The sequence below is a fragment of the Camelina sativa genome, chromosome 10 (assembly GCF_000633955.1).
Source record: "Camelina sativa cultivar DH55 chromosome 10, Cs, whole genome shotgun sequence".
NCBI classification, from domain to species: Eukaryota; Viridiplantae; Streptophyta; class Magnoliopsida; order Brassicales; family Brassicaceae; genus Camelina; species Camelina sativa.
This window is the reverse complement of record NC_025694.1, coordinates 3,106,710-3,121,836: the sequence shown is the minus strand read 5'-3', so window position 1 is coordinate 3,121,836 and position 15,127 is coordinate 3,106,710. Positions and strand designations below refer to the sequence as shown.

Sequence of the window (15,127 nt, the reverse complement as noted above, 5' to 3'; positions counted from 1 at the left end):
AGTTCAAACAGAAAATCATATTTATGTTGATACAAAAAATTTATAATAGGAGAGGGCTTCCATTGATATTCTTATGGATCTACATGGTCTACGCCTAATATTGGGTCAAAATTATGTTTGCTTTAAGATATTGACATAATATGTTCTTCCTACATCTTTTAAGTTTTTAATTTGTCTAAAGTAAATTGATGTATATACATTATGTAAGTACTCCACTATAAATATTAGGATAAAATTAATACATTAAAAGAATCATATTCAAATGAAATTATCTAATCAAGTAAATTAAGACTTAACGAAATAGTTAAGAGAAGTTAAATATTATTGTATTGATTATGTATCAAGGCTTAAACTTAGGAAACCAACCCAAAGATGCTCATGGCTCATGGGAATACACACCTTTTCACAATTTAATATAGACTATCTGCCTGCCACAGTTTTTCACTATGGATCAAACTGTTCAAATACAAAGTAGTTGTTAAGTTGGCGTCGTCTCAAGCGGGAAAGATAAATGTAGATGGCTGGCTCTGTGAAGACGAATCATTAGGAGTCAACGTAAAGTTGTAAGAAGCTTTTGAATTGGTGATAGGACTAGATATATTGAGATCATAGTCACCATGAAAGAGTGAAGCTTCAAACAATCCATTAGCGTCAGTGACTCCTGTGGTTTGGGTGCGAAGCCCTCCCCATTCACGTATCAGTCTGTCCACGACGTCTCCAGTGGGTAGGTTTCTGAAGTTTCCATCAGTGAGGCACATTCTATAGCAACCTTTAGCAGAATATCCTGTCCACATCACTATTCCTTTCACCTTTGGATGCGCATGGCCTTCCCTTAGAACTTGCTCAAAATACTTGCCCTGCAAGAAAAACCAAACATCAAACAGGTGAGAAGTGCTCAAACCCCATTTTAATGGGAATTCAATAACGATGATTTTTGTCTAGTTGTATAAGAGAATATAATTAAGTTACCCGGACATTGGGAGGCGCATCAACGTCGAGCTCAGTTAGCCAAATAGGCAAACCGGTGGCACCAAGAGTATCAAGAGCTGATCTTATGAACGGAATGTTTGGAGTACCGAAATGAGACTCAAGACCGATCCCCAATGGAATTTTTCCGGCAACCTGAATAGATTGAAGCTCCCTGAGCTTCTCCAAGTACCTTGCTGGACTAGATTTCAGATCCTGAGGGTACTCTAATGTATTGAATTCATTAATGAACATTGTTGTCTTTGGATCGACGAAATGAGCCATCGTGAAGATATTACGTGAGGCGTTAGGACCCAGCTTGCTCTCAAAGAAGGAGAAATGGATATTCTCATTCACAACATCCCAATTCGTAACCTGCCCTTCGTATCGCGAGACCACTGAGAAAACCCTTCGTTTCACGACATCGTAAAGATCGTTACCGGACAGAGGTTTCACCCAAGCAGGTTGATAATTAGGGTGGTCCCATAAAATATTGTGCCCACGTACAGCGATACCGTGCTGCTTGAAGAATCTCAACATCGTGTCTGCGGTCGTATAATCCTCTATGCCTCTTTCTCTTTCTGTATCGTACCATTTCATCTCGTTCCCAAAAGTTGTCACGGTGAATCTTTTAGTGAACCAGTTTTGGTATGCTTGATTCCAAAGTATGTTATTTTCTACGGCGCAACCAAATGGGAATCCGAGTCGCCTCTGATTTATGGTAATGGTTGCGTTTGGTACCGTCTTGCCGTTGTCATTCACGACTTTGATCTTCACGGCACCTTTTCTTTCCTTGTCAATGCTCTGCTCGTGGTGAGAGTTCCACTCTTCTTGTGTGAAAGGTTGCAAAGAGACGCTATCAACCCAAATCTCAACCGTTGTGTTCACACTCTACACATGACAAATATGGATCATCATATATATGTTGAAAGAGCAGCTTGCAAAATGTATTAAATAAAGACAAGCAATCGAGACCATGAACATGTTTGTGTATAGTCAAACCTCAAAGTAAAGATCGGCAGGACCAGATTCATCAACAGTGAGACCACCTTTGAGCATGGACCAGCATTTTGCTTCAGCAACAACCGAACCGGCATGCTTAACTTCACCATTCTTCTTGAAAACTGCGCTCACGGGAGCGTTTCCTATCCTGACTTGTAACCAAGCTACAAGTAAAACATAAAAAACCCATCAGATGATACTTCTATAGAGTGTGCTTCAAGAAAACAATTAGAAATTATTTATACCCGAGAAAGTGTAAAGAATTCCTTTTTCCAAGTAAACCTTCTGTGAGACGCTGTCGATAGATTGATTCCTCTTTGTGGCAACAACAAACTTATTACCTTCGAATTCTCTGAAATCAACTTTGGCGTTTCCGAATTGTGACCAGCTATGTGAACCATTTTGCAGGTCAGGATTCACGATGATCCCTCCATTGTATTGTGGTTTATTAGGGATCTCTAGACACTACACCAAGAAGAAAAAAAAGGAAAAAAAAAAAAGAAGAAGAATCAGAACAACAGTTTCCAACGTACATGTCTAACATGAACAGAGCATTGTTTACCTCTATTGTTGCCGAGTAATCATAAGGGACGAACTTTTCTTCACACGCTGCACAAACAATTTCATACAAAAAAAAAAATATATATTTTCTGTATCCCTTTTCCCAGTTGATAATATTAACTAAAAATTCAGATGGCATTTCCTATGGACGAACAGAAAAAAAAAAAAAAAAAAAAAAAAAAAAAAAAAAAAAAAAAAAAAAAAAAAAAANGAAAGAAAACGTAGAACGTCCCAATAGGACAGTTTACATAATAACACTAGTACGTAGAGTAAAATCATGAAATAAGATGGAGAACAACTTGATAGAGATAGAACGCAGAAGGCAATCAGCAGTAGTAGAAGCTTCATTTCAGAATTAAGGGATCAAATTTTTTTGCTGAAGATTAAGGGTTTTCAATGAAAACTTTTCATTAGTATATATACAAACTACTTTGTTTAGTCTTGGAATATTTCATTAACATAAGTATATCTTGAGTCTATACTTTTACTTTTGTGAAACTTTTACTGCATGTGATTTATCAAAGAAAAATTAATAAGTCAGTATATAGAAATATGGAAAATAAAATGTATTTAATGGTATAAATATTAGTCAACAGTCAATAGATACTCTTTAAATTTAGTATTGGTTTGAGATCTGAATAGAGTTTTAAAATTTTAAATGTTATGTAGAATCTGTTGTTATTAGATTAAGATTTTGTTAAATTCTGCTAAAGTTTAATGTTATTAGTTTGTGATTTGTAAAAGGTTAATTAAAATCTTAACAAATTTGAGTTATTAGATTCTTTTATAAATTAAAATTTTTGTGTTATTCAATTAAAACAAAAGAATCGAGATTGTTAATGAATTCAATTATTATGTTATTGGTTCATGATTTTAGACACTTTCTTTACAAAATAAAATCATGTAAAATATTAAAAAAATACAGGGATTGTTTGGACTTTGGAGCATTTTACAAGATTTTTAAAAACTTATTAACAAAACTCTCTACCAATTTTTAACAATTTTTTTATTCACTTTTAATGATTTTATTGAATTCTTCAAAAGATTTTATGGATTAGAATCCAATAACACCCTTAATGTGTTCAAACAAAATCCAATAGATAGGTAACCCCTAAAATGATTCAAAGATATATTCCAAGAGCTAAAAATACTATAACGAAAATTAGTTAAGAGGAAGTTATTATGATAATCGATCATCTATTACACAATACCATGGCTTAAACTATAAGAATCCAACGTCCCAATATGATGTTTTGCACTGTATACTATCAAGAGGGCTTTGTAGACGGCTGGGCCGCCAACAGTTTCAAAGATAACAAAAGAGGTTGTAGATTTGCTCAGTAAGGAACCCGATCAAAGTAACCCGGCGCTGAGAAAAATCGAATTTTGCCGGAAAGCGAATCAGCCTAAAAAAAGGAATTGGGTTTAGGTCTAGCTAGGAATTAGAGTTTAGGGTTCAAACAAGATCAACATTATTTTTGCTTTTTATTTATTTAATTAACTATATGCCGGTGACAAGAACATTCAAGTGATCCGTAAACCCTAATTAAAATCCACCACCAAAAATAAATAAATAAAATACTCGTAAAGAATTCAATATTCATAAATTCATTACAATACAGGGGCTTATTAGACTTTAAGAAGAACCCAACCCAACGATGCTCATGAGTCATGATTAGTAGTCCTTGGGGGTTTCCGCCCACACGGCTATACCATATCTAGACTAATAACGACAAAACAGACCATATTCTTGACTAAAAATCAAACTACTAAGGTAGTTTTATACTTTGCTTCTTAAACACGAATGGTAAAAGAGGATGGTTGAGTGTGTGAGGAGGAGACATCAGAAGTCAGCTTAAAGCTGTGAGACACTTCTGAATTGGTGAGTGGATGAGCAATCTTGATATCATAGTCACCGTGGAAGAGTGAAGCTTCAAAGAATCCATCAGCATCACTGACACCTGTGGTTTGTCTGCGGAAGCCTCCCCATTCATGCAATAGTTTGTCCACGACGTCTCCGGTGGCTAGGTTCTTGAAGTTTCCATCGGTGAGGCACATTCTGTAGCAACCTGATGGAGAATAACCTGCCCACGTCACTATTCCCCTCACTTCCGGATGTGCGTGGGCTTCCCTTAGGACTTGCTCAAAATACGTGGCCTGCAAGAAAGGTCAACATCAGCTGACATATAAAGAAGTGCTCATAAGAAACAGAGTAGGACCGGGTGGGACATTTGTTAACCATAAGAGGATATTAATTACCTGGACATCTGGAGGAGCTTCTACGTCGACCTCAGTAAGCCATATAGGCAAACCAGTGGAACCAAGAGTGTCAAGAGCTGATCTCATATAGGGAATGTTAGGAGTCTTGAAATGAGATTCAAGTCCGATCCCTAGGGATATGTTACCGCGAACTCGGATAGATTTAAGCTCCCTAAGCTTCTCCAAATACCTTGCTGGGCTAGAATCTGAATCCCTTGGTTCCTCTAACGTATTATATTCATTCATAAACTTGGTGCTAGTTGGATCCAACGCTTGCACCATCGCATAGATGTTATGAGAAGCTTTAGGACCCATCCTGTTCTCAAAGAAGGACCAATGAAGATTCTCATTCACAACGTCCCAACTCATAACCTGGCCTTTGTATCGAGACACCACAGAGATGATCCTTTGTTTCACAGCTTCGTAGAATTCATGACCAGAGAGAGAATCCAGCCATTGAAGTTGATACTTAGGGTCGTTCCATACTATATTGTGGCCACGTACGGCGACCCCATTCTCCTTGAAGAAACTGAGCATTGCGTCAGCGGTAGTGTAATCCTCTTTGCCTCTTATATTTTCGGTGCTGTACCATTTCATCTCGTTTGCGAAAGTTGTCACTGTGAACCTTTGAGTGAACCAGTCTTGGTATGCTTTGTTCTCAAGTATGTTCTTTTCCACCTCACACCCGAATGGGAATCCGAGTTTATTCTGTTCTATGGAAATGGTTGCTTCTGGTATTGGCTCGCCTTTGCTGTTCACGGCTCTGATTCTCACGGTTTTTTTTCTCTCCTTCTGAATGCTCTGCTCGTGGTGAGAGTTCCACTCTTCTTGTGTAAATGGTTGCAATGAGACGCTATCAACCCAAATCTCAACCGTTGTATCCTCGCTCTACACATGAACAATGAAACAGGACTAAGCATGGTTGAGAGATAAACTCGCCAAATGTAGAAAATTGGCATCTTATGAAAATCTATAAACAACTGGAGCAATGAAACAGATACCTCAAAGTAGAGTTCGGCAGGTCCAGATTCATCAACAGTGAGACCACCCTTGAGCATGGACCAGCACTTGGATTCAGCAACAACTGAACCAGCATGCTTATATTCACCGTTCTTCTTGAAAATAGCTTTCACAGGAGCCTTTCCTTTGCTTACTTGTAACCAAGCTACGAGGAACATAAAAGACATTAGACTATAATTGGCACAAGGCTTATAAAAACTCTAAAGAGAAAGTGTTATTTTACCAGAGAAAGTGTAGTGAAGTCCTTTTTCCAAATAAACCTTTTGTGAGACACTGTCATAAGGTTGTCTCCTGTCTCGTGCAACAACAAAATTATGGTTTCCAATCTCTCTGAAGTCTACTTTTGCGTTTCCGAACGATGTCCAGCCTAGAGAACCATCTCGTAGGTCAGGGTTTACGATGATTCCTCCATTGTACTGTGGTTTTAAAGGGATCTCTAGACACTGCACCAAAACAAAAAAATCAACTACTAGAACAAGGATTACAGCAAACATGTCTGATAAAAATACAAACAGAGCATTGCTTGCCTCTATGGTTGCAGAATAATCATACGGCACGACTTTTGATTCACTCCCTGCAAATATTTTCATGTAAAAAACGTTAATACTTTTTTGTTTGTTTCCTCTCCTTGACAAAAATAAGAAATCATTAAGAAGATGGAGAACAACTTGATAGAGCAAGGCTGCATAGGACAACAAGCAATAGCAGGCGCTTCATAATGGAATCAAAAGAACAAACCGATGATGATGAAGTTTCTTTTGTATAAATTTTTCAGTGTGATTATATAGTGGAAATCTTTGCTATTCTTGATGATCTTGATATAATTCTTTAACTAAACATGGTTTAGTTTTAGGCGTAAAAGAAAAGCTTTACTATTATGAACTTTTTACCATCCTAGTTTTGGAAACCAAACAAGTTCCAAAATATTATCTATAGCTATTAATAGAAACATCATATTAAAAAGAATATTCAAAGTGATTGTAGTTTTTATGAAGAGTTTAAATGATTTTGATAATTTTAAGTAAGTTGATAAAATTCTTTCAAATTCCACATAAAACTATAAGATTTAGATTACTGTATTTTTAACTAAAAAAAAAATCCTTCAATAAAATCATTGAAATCCAAATCCACAAAATATAGATTTTTAAATCATTTATTTAATAACAATATATTTGACGAGACTTTAATAAATTCATGATTTTATAATATGGAATTTGTTAATTTTACATAAATCATGTCAGATAAAATACAGCCCTAAATGTCACAAGAAATTCAACTATCACCGATTTACAGATGCAAAATATTGAAAACATATATAGTCATTGATTAGCATAAACGAATAAACTTTAGCAACAACCAAAAAAAGCAAATAAACAAACAAATATAGTCAATAATCATTACAACTTATACAAGTACCGAAGCCTAAAGAGAAAAACTAGCTTATAAAGTTATAATCTAATGGCAAACATACTTCACAACTTTTTTACATCTTTTACAAGATCAAATCTTACAATGGTTTTCAGTTTATTGTAACTTTTCACTAGAAAACTATTATCTAAAGAGACCACCAAGACTATCTATGTAGTCTATAGTGGCCCAATATTGTAAGATTTCTGGTCACTCAACTACAAGGTTGGGGATGTGTAAAAAAAAATCGTGTTACAATCTATAATATAGAGATCACATATGACATATATAAAGCAATGATATTATAACTTCATAAGCAAAATAGTCAAAGAAGGTAATTCATAGATTCAAGAGCTAAAAAGGCTTGTCAGATTAGTTCAATGCAAGATAAATCAATTACAAGATCAAAAGCTTAAAGTTTTTAAAAAAACCCAAAAGACACGATGCTCCTGTGTAAACAACATGGATCATCAACGGTACTGCAAAGGAAGGAAAAAAAAAAAAACAATGCAAGATGAATTAATATATCATTCCAAAGAGAATGAGACACAATAAATGAAAGATCATTAACATAGAATAGTATATAACCTTAATGAAACCGATTTCCTTGGCGTTGCTACGGAAGCACTGTCTGCAGCAGTTGAGACCATACTTGCGGATTAATCCATGCGAGTTTCCACACACACGGCTACACAAACAACAACAACATCCCAACCTTTTCATTAGATTCACAAGATTCTTTCTGTATATATTGACAAGAAAAGAGATCATTTGATTTGGTTTAAAAGGATTACAAAGCAATCTTTAAACCAAGTGGTAAAAAAGGAATCAACAACTCTCTAACAGGTCAACTCAAGACAGAGAGGAACATTGTCAAATTTTTCGTTTTCATCATGGAAACCAATAACATTACATTATTATGCAGTGATTTACATAAAATTTTAGCCCTTTTAGAATAATGGGAACTTAAACTATGCTCTTCTAAGCTAAGCTTTAAACATGATCTTTATAAATTAGCTCAGAACAAGATTTCATACTCTGCTTTACCCAACCTAAACCACATATTTAGTATCTTAAACGAAAAAATTACATCAAAAAGTTTCAAAAAATCAACAAGAATACGTTTCAGAGAAAATGTTCCTCAATTAGCACGAATCAGACACATGAATAGAGGTCTATCTAAGGCAAGCCGGATTGATTTCTCAAAACTAAAACAAATTTAAGAAAACGAGAGAGGAGAGAAGAAGATAAGAACAATACCAGGTGCGAGACCCTGGACCATATTTCTTCGGATGAGAATTCCACACGTTGGAATGACCCATGATCGATCGTCCACTGCTCTGCTCACTGTTGAGAAGCTAGTATTGGTTGAAAAAAACGAACGAGATGTGCGGCGACGGCGAGAGAAAGAGACGATAAATGACCAAAAAATTATAAACCCTAGTAATTTGTGGTCTTAAAAGTATAGTATACGGGTCTTCTATAAATGGGCCAAATCACAAGCCTTTATCTAGACGACTAGCCCATTCTTAATTCACCCCATCTTAATTCTTTATGTTCAACAAGCAAATCATATGTTTAAGTTTAAGCATGGCTCAAAATTAGGGATGGTAATCTAATCAGTCTACCATACATACACAATGAGAGAGAGAAGAAAACTCAACTTATTTATATGCCATTCTGAATATCAATCAAACTCACAATCCTCAGTTCACTTTCTACATATTCGAATATATGTTTCCCTCAAAGTCTCATCAACAGAAACTCTAAACAACAGGAGTTCACTAAAGTGGTAAAAGAGTAGATCAGTTCCTAGGCAGGACTTTCGAGCATGTTGTCCTCACTTGACCTAGGGGACCAGTCAATACATGATAACTTGATAGTTTCATCATCGACATGGCAAAATCTCTGCGGAACAAGGACGGATCAGAAGCATATGCTCTCACCCACAACTCAGTCTCTTCACTACCCATTAGTTGCTGATCAGAAAACAGCAGCCCTTTCTTCTCCATCAGTCTCTTGTAGTAGCGTGTTCCAAAATTTTCATCACCTCCTTCATTGTTGTAGCTCAAGTCGATCACTCCATCATTACTGCTTCCTGAGCTCATACCGTAGCTGTTTCTGGAATCTGATGCAGGTAAGGACGGTACTAAACCAGGGGATGCGGATGGGGATGAAGCTGAGACAGAGAAGGGGCATTTGGTTTTCAGTTCTTGGACGAACCCTGGATTGACATCAGGATCAGGCTTCCCGGTTCCTGAGAAGTTGTACAGGCGGTTCTCAAAAAATGTGCAGTGGGTAATGCCTATGCTGTGTGCACCTGCATTAGGAACAGTCATAAGAAAAGAATCATTAGCAACAGTCAGAACAAACGAATCATGTCACAAAGAGGAGTTAAAGATGTCAGAAGAGTTAAGCATTTCCAAGATGTCACAGAGAGTTAAGCATTTCTAAGAATTGAAGAATACCTGATACAAACCAGATTTTGCTAAGCAGAGAGAGAGAGAGAGAGAGAGAGAGAGATGTTGACATTTAGAGGTGAGAAACTACCGAATAAGCTGACGGTTTCTCTCTCGCTGAATGCTCTGGAAGCAAACCTCGCAATAATCACAGAGAGATTAGCTTGTGGTCCAGGAAGCTCGTCTTCGGCAATTTTCTTGAAGGCCACTGCACTGTCTTTTCTTCCCGTCTCCAGAGGATAAAATGGACCACCAGCCTGAGAGTTTACAAAGACATGAATAAGCGTTGCATAAAAATATCAACATGGAGAAACCAGAAGAGTGAGCTAGAGAGGCGAGATATACCACAAGGACTGCTTCTCTAGCAGCCAAGACAAGAAGGTCAGCACAGGAAACAACTCCAGGGCAAACAGTCTCCAGCTCAGACTTAATAGCGTCAATCACATCAAACCCTTTCAAAGAGAGGTTTGGAGATGCTTCTTTCTCAGAAGTATTTGATTCATCAACGTCTAGAAGGACTGATGCATCACATCCCTGTAGCACAAAACACAAATCCCCAATTGCAACATGAGCAAACTCCAAGAAATGCTAAAAAAAACATAGAATCTGATTCGTTAAGTACACTAACAACATCAAATCAGGGTATGGAGAACACATAATTTCTGCAAATCCATAGCCAAAAATTGAGAAATAAACCGCCTGATGGAAATTGTAAAGCTAAAACAACATGATTCCAATTACAGAGATGAACTTAAATCTGAAACAGAGAGATCACAATACAACACTCCAAGAAATGCTTAAGAAACATCGAATCTGATTCGCAAAGTATGCTCTAAACAACATTAAATCAGAGCATCAAAACACATAATTTCTGCAAATCCATAGCCAAGATTGAGAAACAAAAAGCCGGATTTTAAATTGCGAAGACAAACATGATTCCAATTACAGAGATGAACTTAAATCTAAAGCAGAGAGATCATAATACAACACTCCCGAAACAAGATCCCAAACAATCATCAACAGATCTATCGTAGCGAAATCAAAAATTACGAGAAAGGGAAATCCAAATCAGAAGAACCTCTGACCTCGATGAAGCAATCGTGAAAGAGGAGACGGATGAGAGAAGGAGCAACGCTGGGTTTGACATCGGAGATATCTCTGATGGATTTAGCGATGATTTTCTCGGCGGAAGGGCAAGATTCACGGTAGTAATCGTAGTGGAGGGAGGAAGACCGATCGATATCTTCAGAGACGGACATGAACATGAAATCATCGTCGAAGAAACGCTTCTCGGAAACCTTGCCACCGCCGGTACGATTCGCCGTGAAATTGCTGTTTCCAAACTCGATTCGGTAAATCGCGATGTAGATGCTGAGAGCGATGATGGAGCAAGTGAGTAAAACGAACTTGTAGTCTCCGAGATACTTCATTCTCGTCTCTTCTGATGTTGTTCGTCGTCTGCGATTGTGAACTTGTGTTTTGTGAAGTTCTCTCTGGGGAAGTGAGATTGGGGATGATGATGATGATTGTGAGCTAAAGGAGTGAAAGAAGCGGGAAGTTATGAGTAATTGACGATTATACCCTCGGTGTCCCACGTGTAGTCGGTTCGGCGTTTGTTAGAGACGGTTAGGTTTTTGCGGTACAGTCGAAATCGAATCGTACCGTTTGCGAGGGAGCTTTAATCTAGTGTTTCTCGAACACCGTACATATCATACCCCCGTATATTATAAAAGCTGTATCTAATTAAAGACTTTTTTTTTTGTAATTTCTAATCAAAGACTATATAGACTATAGAGTAGTGATTAAGGTTAGAGGCTTATATAATAGTATGATTTTCACGAAATATTTAGTATATGGGATCAGTCGATTAATCATTGTTTGTAGGATCAGTAAAAAAATATCTTGATGTTGTAAAATAGAGATGGTGGATTACCATAACCGGCCTATACTGGGCCCGTACTCGGCCTATGTACGTCCAAGATATTAAGGTTCATCGGTCACTTCCTTTAGTCTATGTCGATTTAGACATCATAATGTATTTGGGCTTTGCCTTCACTATATATATATGTAATGTTCTATTGAATCATTAATAATAAAACAAGAGAAAACCTCCTTCAAGTTTCTCTAGTTTACAACACGTTATCAGCAAGAGCTTGCCCTAAAACTCCAACTGAGAAAAACCCTAAACCGCCGCCGCACCAAAGTCCTTGTTCGTCTAAGCTCGGCGATCAATTCCCGTCCGAGTTCGTCCAAGTTCGTCGACGGCTACCGTTAGTGATCAGATTCTCGTCCGCGACTAGTTTGAGTTCGTGGCCCGATTTTGTCCGGGGTGAGTTCCTGTCCGGGGTGAGTACTGTTCGGAGATCTGTTCCTGTTCGTGAAGCAGCTGTGTTCGTGATCGGTTCTTCCTCCTATCTAAGCCGAGGTTCGTGATCAAGCTAAGTGTAAAACCGAGGTCTTTAGCTCCCGGTTCATATCCAGTCAACCTCCAAACGGTGGAAGGTAAATAAATCTAAACCCCCTTAGAACATATGAATCGAATCTGATCATGAAAATTAATGGAACCTTAAAACCTACAAGTAAAACAATCAACAAACAGAAACCCTAAGCTTTAAGACCCTAAAACCCTAAAACTTTAAAATCGGATATTGTGAGGTTAGGGCTGCTTAGATTGTTTGCGAATTAAACCAATTATGCAAAGATTAAAACTGATTGTTTGCTTGTTGCATGAGAACCCTAGAACTAGAAACCTAAATCCGAAATTCATAGATAAATGTTAAACCAAATTGTTCTAGGTTGTTTAAATCCGATTAGTATTGTATGTTTAATCAAACCTAAAAACTAAGAAAATAAAATCGGAAATTAGTATTATGTTTTGCATGAAAGATCAAAACAAATTAGGGAAATTCCAAATTTATTATAGACATTATCCTAAAGTCCTAGAAAATATTTCCTAAAAACTTTATCTTAATCCTAACTAGAAAAAGGAAAATTTATAGGAAAAGGAAAAACTTAATAAAAGGAAATTCTTGCATGCTAGACCTTATGTTTATCTTGGACTATTCTCATGCATATTATAGGCCACGAAATTTATTAGTAAAAAAAAGACATTATCCACGAAAATATTCGGCATGTTTCGGTCTCATATATACCGCATAGCCCAAACAAAAAAATAAAAAATAAACTCATGGTTCGGTCTTAAATATCGCATGGCCTAGACTATAACAAACAACATGGTTCGGTCTTAAATACCGCATGACCCAAGAATATAACAATCGGTATGGTTCGGTCTCAAATACCGCATAGCCTAAAGATAAAATAAATGCATGTTTCGGTCTCATATACCGCATACTAATGATGAGATGCATGCCTTACATTGTGTAGATGGCTAAGCTCAAACAATCTCCAATATGCTGCCCTTAATGTCTCTAGGAGAGAACTACTTACAATGGGCATTAGACACTAAGATCAACCTGAAATCAAAAGACCTATGTGAATGCATTGAGTATGATAATGATTGCACTGAAAAGAATAAATATAAGGCGATATTACATATACGCCATCATCTTGCTGAAAGCCTCAAGAACCAGTACCTTACAATAGAGAATCCTCTTGAGCTTTAGACAGAGTTGAATAACATATATGGACACCAAAAGCGGTGCTCCTACCAAAGGCTCAATTTGATTGAAAAACTTAAGGATCCAGGATTTCAAATCCGTGGATGAGTATAACTCAGAGCTATTTAAGATAGTCTCAATCCTAAAGTTATGTGGTAAGGAGGTTACTGAGGAAGACTTGCTAAGAGAAGACATTCTCAACCTTTCACACCAATAATATACTGTTTCAGCAACAGTATCGTGAAAAGGGTTTCAAAACTTATGCAAGTCTTATCTTTTGTTTGCTGCTTGCTGAGCAAAACAATGAGTTGTTGCTAATGAACAGTGCAGTGAGGCCTCCTGGATCTACCCCCTTACTAGATACTCACAAGGTTGACATGACTAAGAAAGAGCCCAAACAGACCAAAGAGTCTAACCACGTCTATAGAGATAAGCATCATGGTCGTGGCCGTGGTGGAAGAGGACGTGGTAGTTATGGCCGTAGGAACCGGTCTGAATTCGGTCATGGCCGTGGTAGAGGCCGTGGAATATCCAAACCGCAATATAAGGTTAATTCGGTTTGGTCACCGATGTGGTATGTCAGATCATTGGGCTAAGACATGCATGATATCTAAACATCTTATTAATCTCTATCAAGAGAGTTTGAAAAGGAATCCAGAAGCCAATATGGTTCATCTCGATGGTGAAGGAGATTTCGACCATGAGAATGATGACCTATTGGATGATGAAACTTCGGATTGTCTAGGAAAGGATAATTAAAATTGTCTTGATTTAATTTCTATGTTTTATGCTTTGAATTTTATTGGATTATGATTTTGGTTTAAATTCAATATATATTTGTTTGTTTTATTCTTTAAGTCTAAAACATGATTCTTGTCCATATTAAGAAAATGGTTAAGGACAAGAACAATGCCAATATTATCAAAATAACGAGTATAGCAAGTCTAATTGAAGACTACGGCCAAGCACACATCTTGAACTAAGTGATGCTTTATATTCACCCAGCTCAAAGAGAAACTTATTGAGTTTTAAAGACATTCGTTTGAATTGCCTACATTTTGAGACTAAGGGTGAAGGAAACCAAGAGTTCCTATATATTATTGAAATCACCCAAGGACATAAGAAAGTCCTAGAGGTTATACCCGCACTAGCCACTGGTTTATACCATGCTAAGATTAATATGATAGAGGCTAATTTGGCAATGAATAAAATGTTCAATGAACAATTCACTTTATGGCATGACCGGATTGGCCATCCGGGTCCTAACATGATGTGTAAGCTAATAATAAATTCTAAATGGCACACTATTAAAGAGAGATGAGTTATCCCTAAAAATCTCACGTGTGTAGCATGTACACAAGGCAAACTCATTATAAGGTCATCACCAGTCTAGGTAACAAAAGAGATTTTCCACTTAAGACTATACGTCTAAGTTAATGCTGGTGAATTTACATCCCAAGCGTTTAATGAATATGGTATGTCCATGGGGGTGAGTGTGGAACATCCTGTGGCACATGTCCACACACAAAATGGATTAGCTGAATCCTTCATTAAACTTATTCAATTGATTGCTCGACCATTACTAATGAGGTCGCAGTTTCCTGTGTCGGCTTGGGGACACGCAGTATTACATGCAGCAGAGCTTATACGCATCAGGCCATCTAGTGAACATAAATATTCACCATCCCAACTATTAACGGGTCATGAGCCAGACATATCCCATCTCAAAACATTCGGGTGTGCCGTTTATGTACCAATTGCTCCACCACAGAAAACTAAGATGGGACCTCAAAGGAGGATGGGAATATATGTTGGATATGATTCACCCACCATTAT

General features: G+C 37.2%; 4 protein-coding genes across 4 annotated transcripts; all 4 read right to left on the bottom strand.

The window, feature by feature from the left end:
• Window positions 348-2,877, bottom strand: LOC104719990 (anti-sigma-I factor RsgI6-like). The gene is made up of 6 exons (XM_010437968.1): window positions 2,829-2,877; window positions 2,531-2,577; window positions 2,214-2,433; window positions 1,969-2,132; window positions 970-1,857; window positions 348-857 (listed from the first exon to the last, which is right to left on the bottom strand). The coding sequence occupies exons 1-6, from the start codon at window positions 2,875-2,877 to the stop codon at window positions 495-497; spliced, it is 1,731 nt and encodes a 576-aa protein (XP_010436270.1). The 3' UTR covers window positions 348-494.
• LOC104716768 (anti-sigma-I factor RsgI6-like) lies at window positions 4,143-6,525 on the bottom strand. The gene is made up of 6 exons (XM_010434203.1): window positions 6,477-6,525; window positions 6,336-6,382; window positions 6,032-6,251; window positions 5,790-5,953; window positions 4,789-5,676; window positions 4,143-4,686 (listed from the first exon to the last, which is right to left on the bottom strand). Exons 1-6 carry the CDS (start codon window positions 6,523-6,525, stop codon window positions 4,324-4,326), a joined length of 1,731 nt encoding a protein of 576 aa, XP_010432505.1. The 3' UTR covers window positions 4,143-4,323.
• Window positions 7,538-8,648, bottom strand: LOC109126926 (40S ribosomal protein S29). The gene is made up of 3 exons (XM_019230871.1): window positions 8,476-8,648; window positions 7,804-7,903; window positions 7,538-7,694 (listed from the first exon to the last, which is right to left on the bottom strand). Exons 1-3 carry the CDS (start codon window positions 8,535-8,537, stop codon window positions 7,686-7,688), a joined length of 171 nt encoding a protein of 56 aa, XP_019086416.1. The 5' UTR covers window positions 8,538-8,648; the 3' UTR covers window positions 7,538-7,685.
• LOC104716767 (putative Peroxidase 48) lies at window positions 8,895-11,159 on the bottom strand. Its single transcript, XM_010434202.2, has 4 exons — window positions 10,760-11,159; window positions 10,020-10,208; window positions 9,766-9,931; window positions 8,895-9,535 (listed from the first exon to the last, which is right to left on the bottom strand). The coding sequence occupies exons 1-4, from the start codon at window positions 11,102-11,104 to the stop codon at window positions 9,021-9,023; spliced, it is 1,215 nt and encodes a 404-aa protein (XP_010432504.1). The 5' UTR covers window positions 11,105-11,159; the 3' UTR covers window positions 8,895-9,020.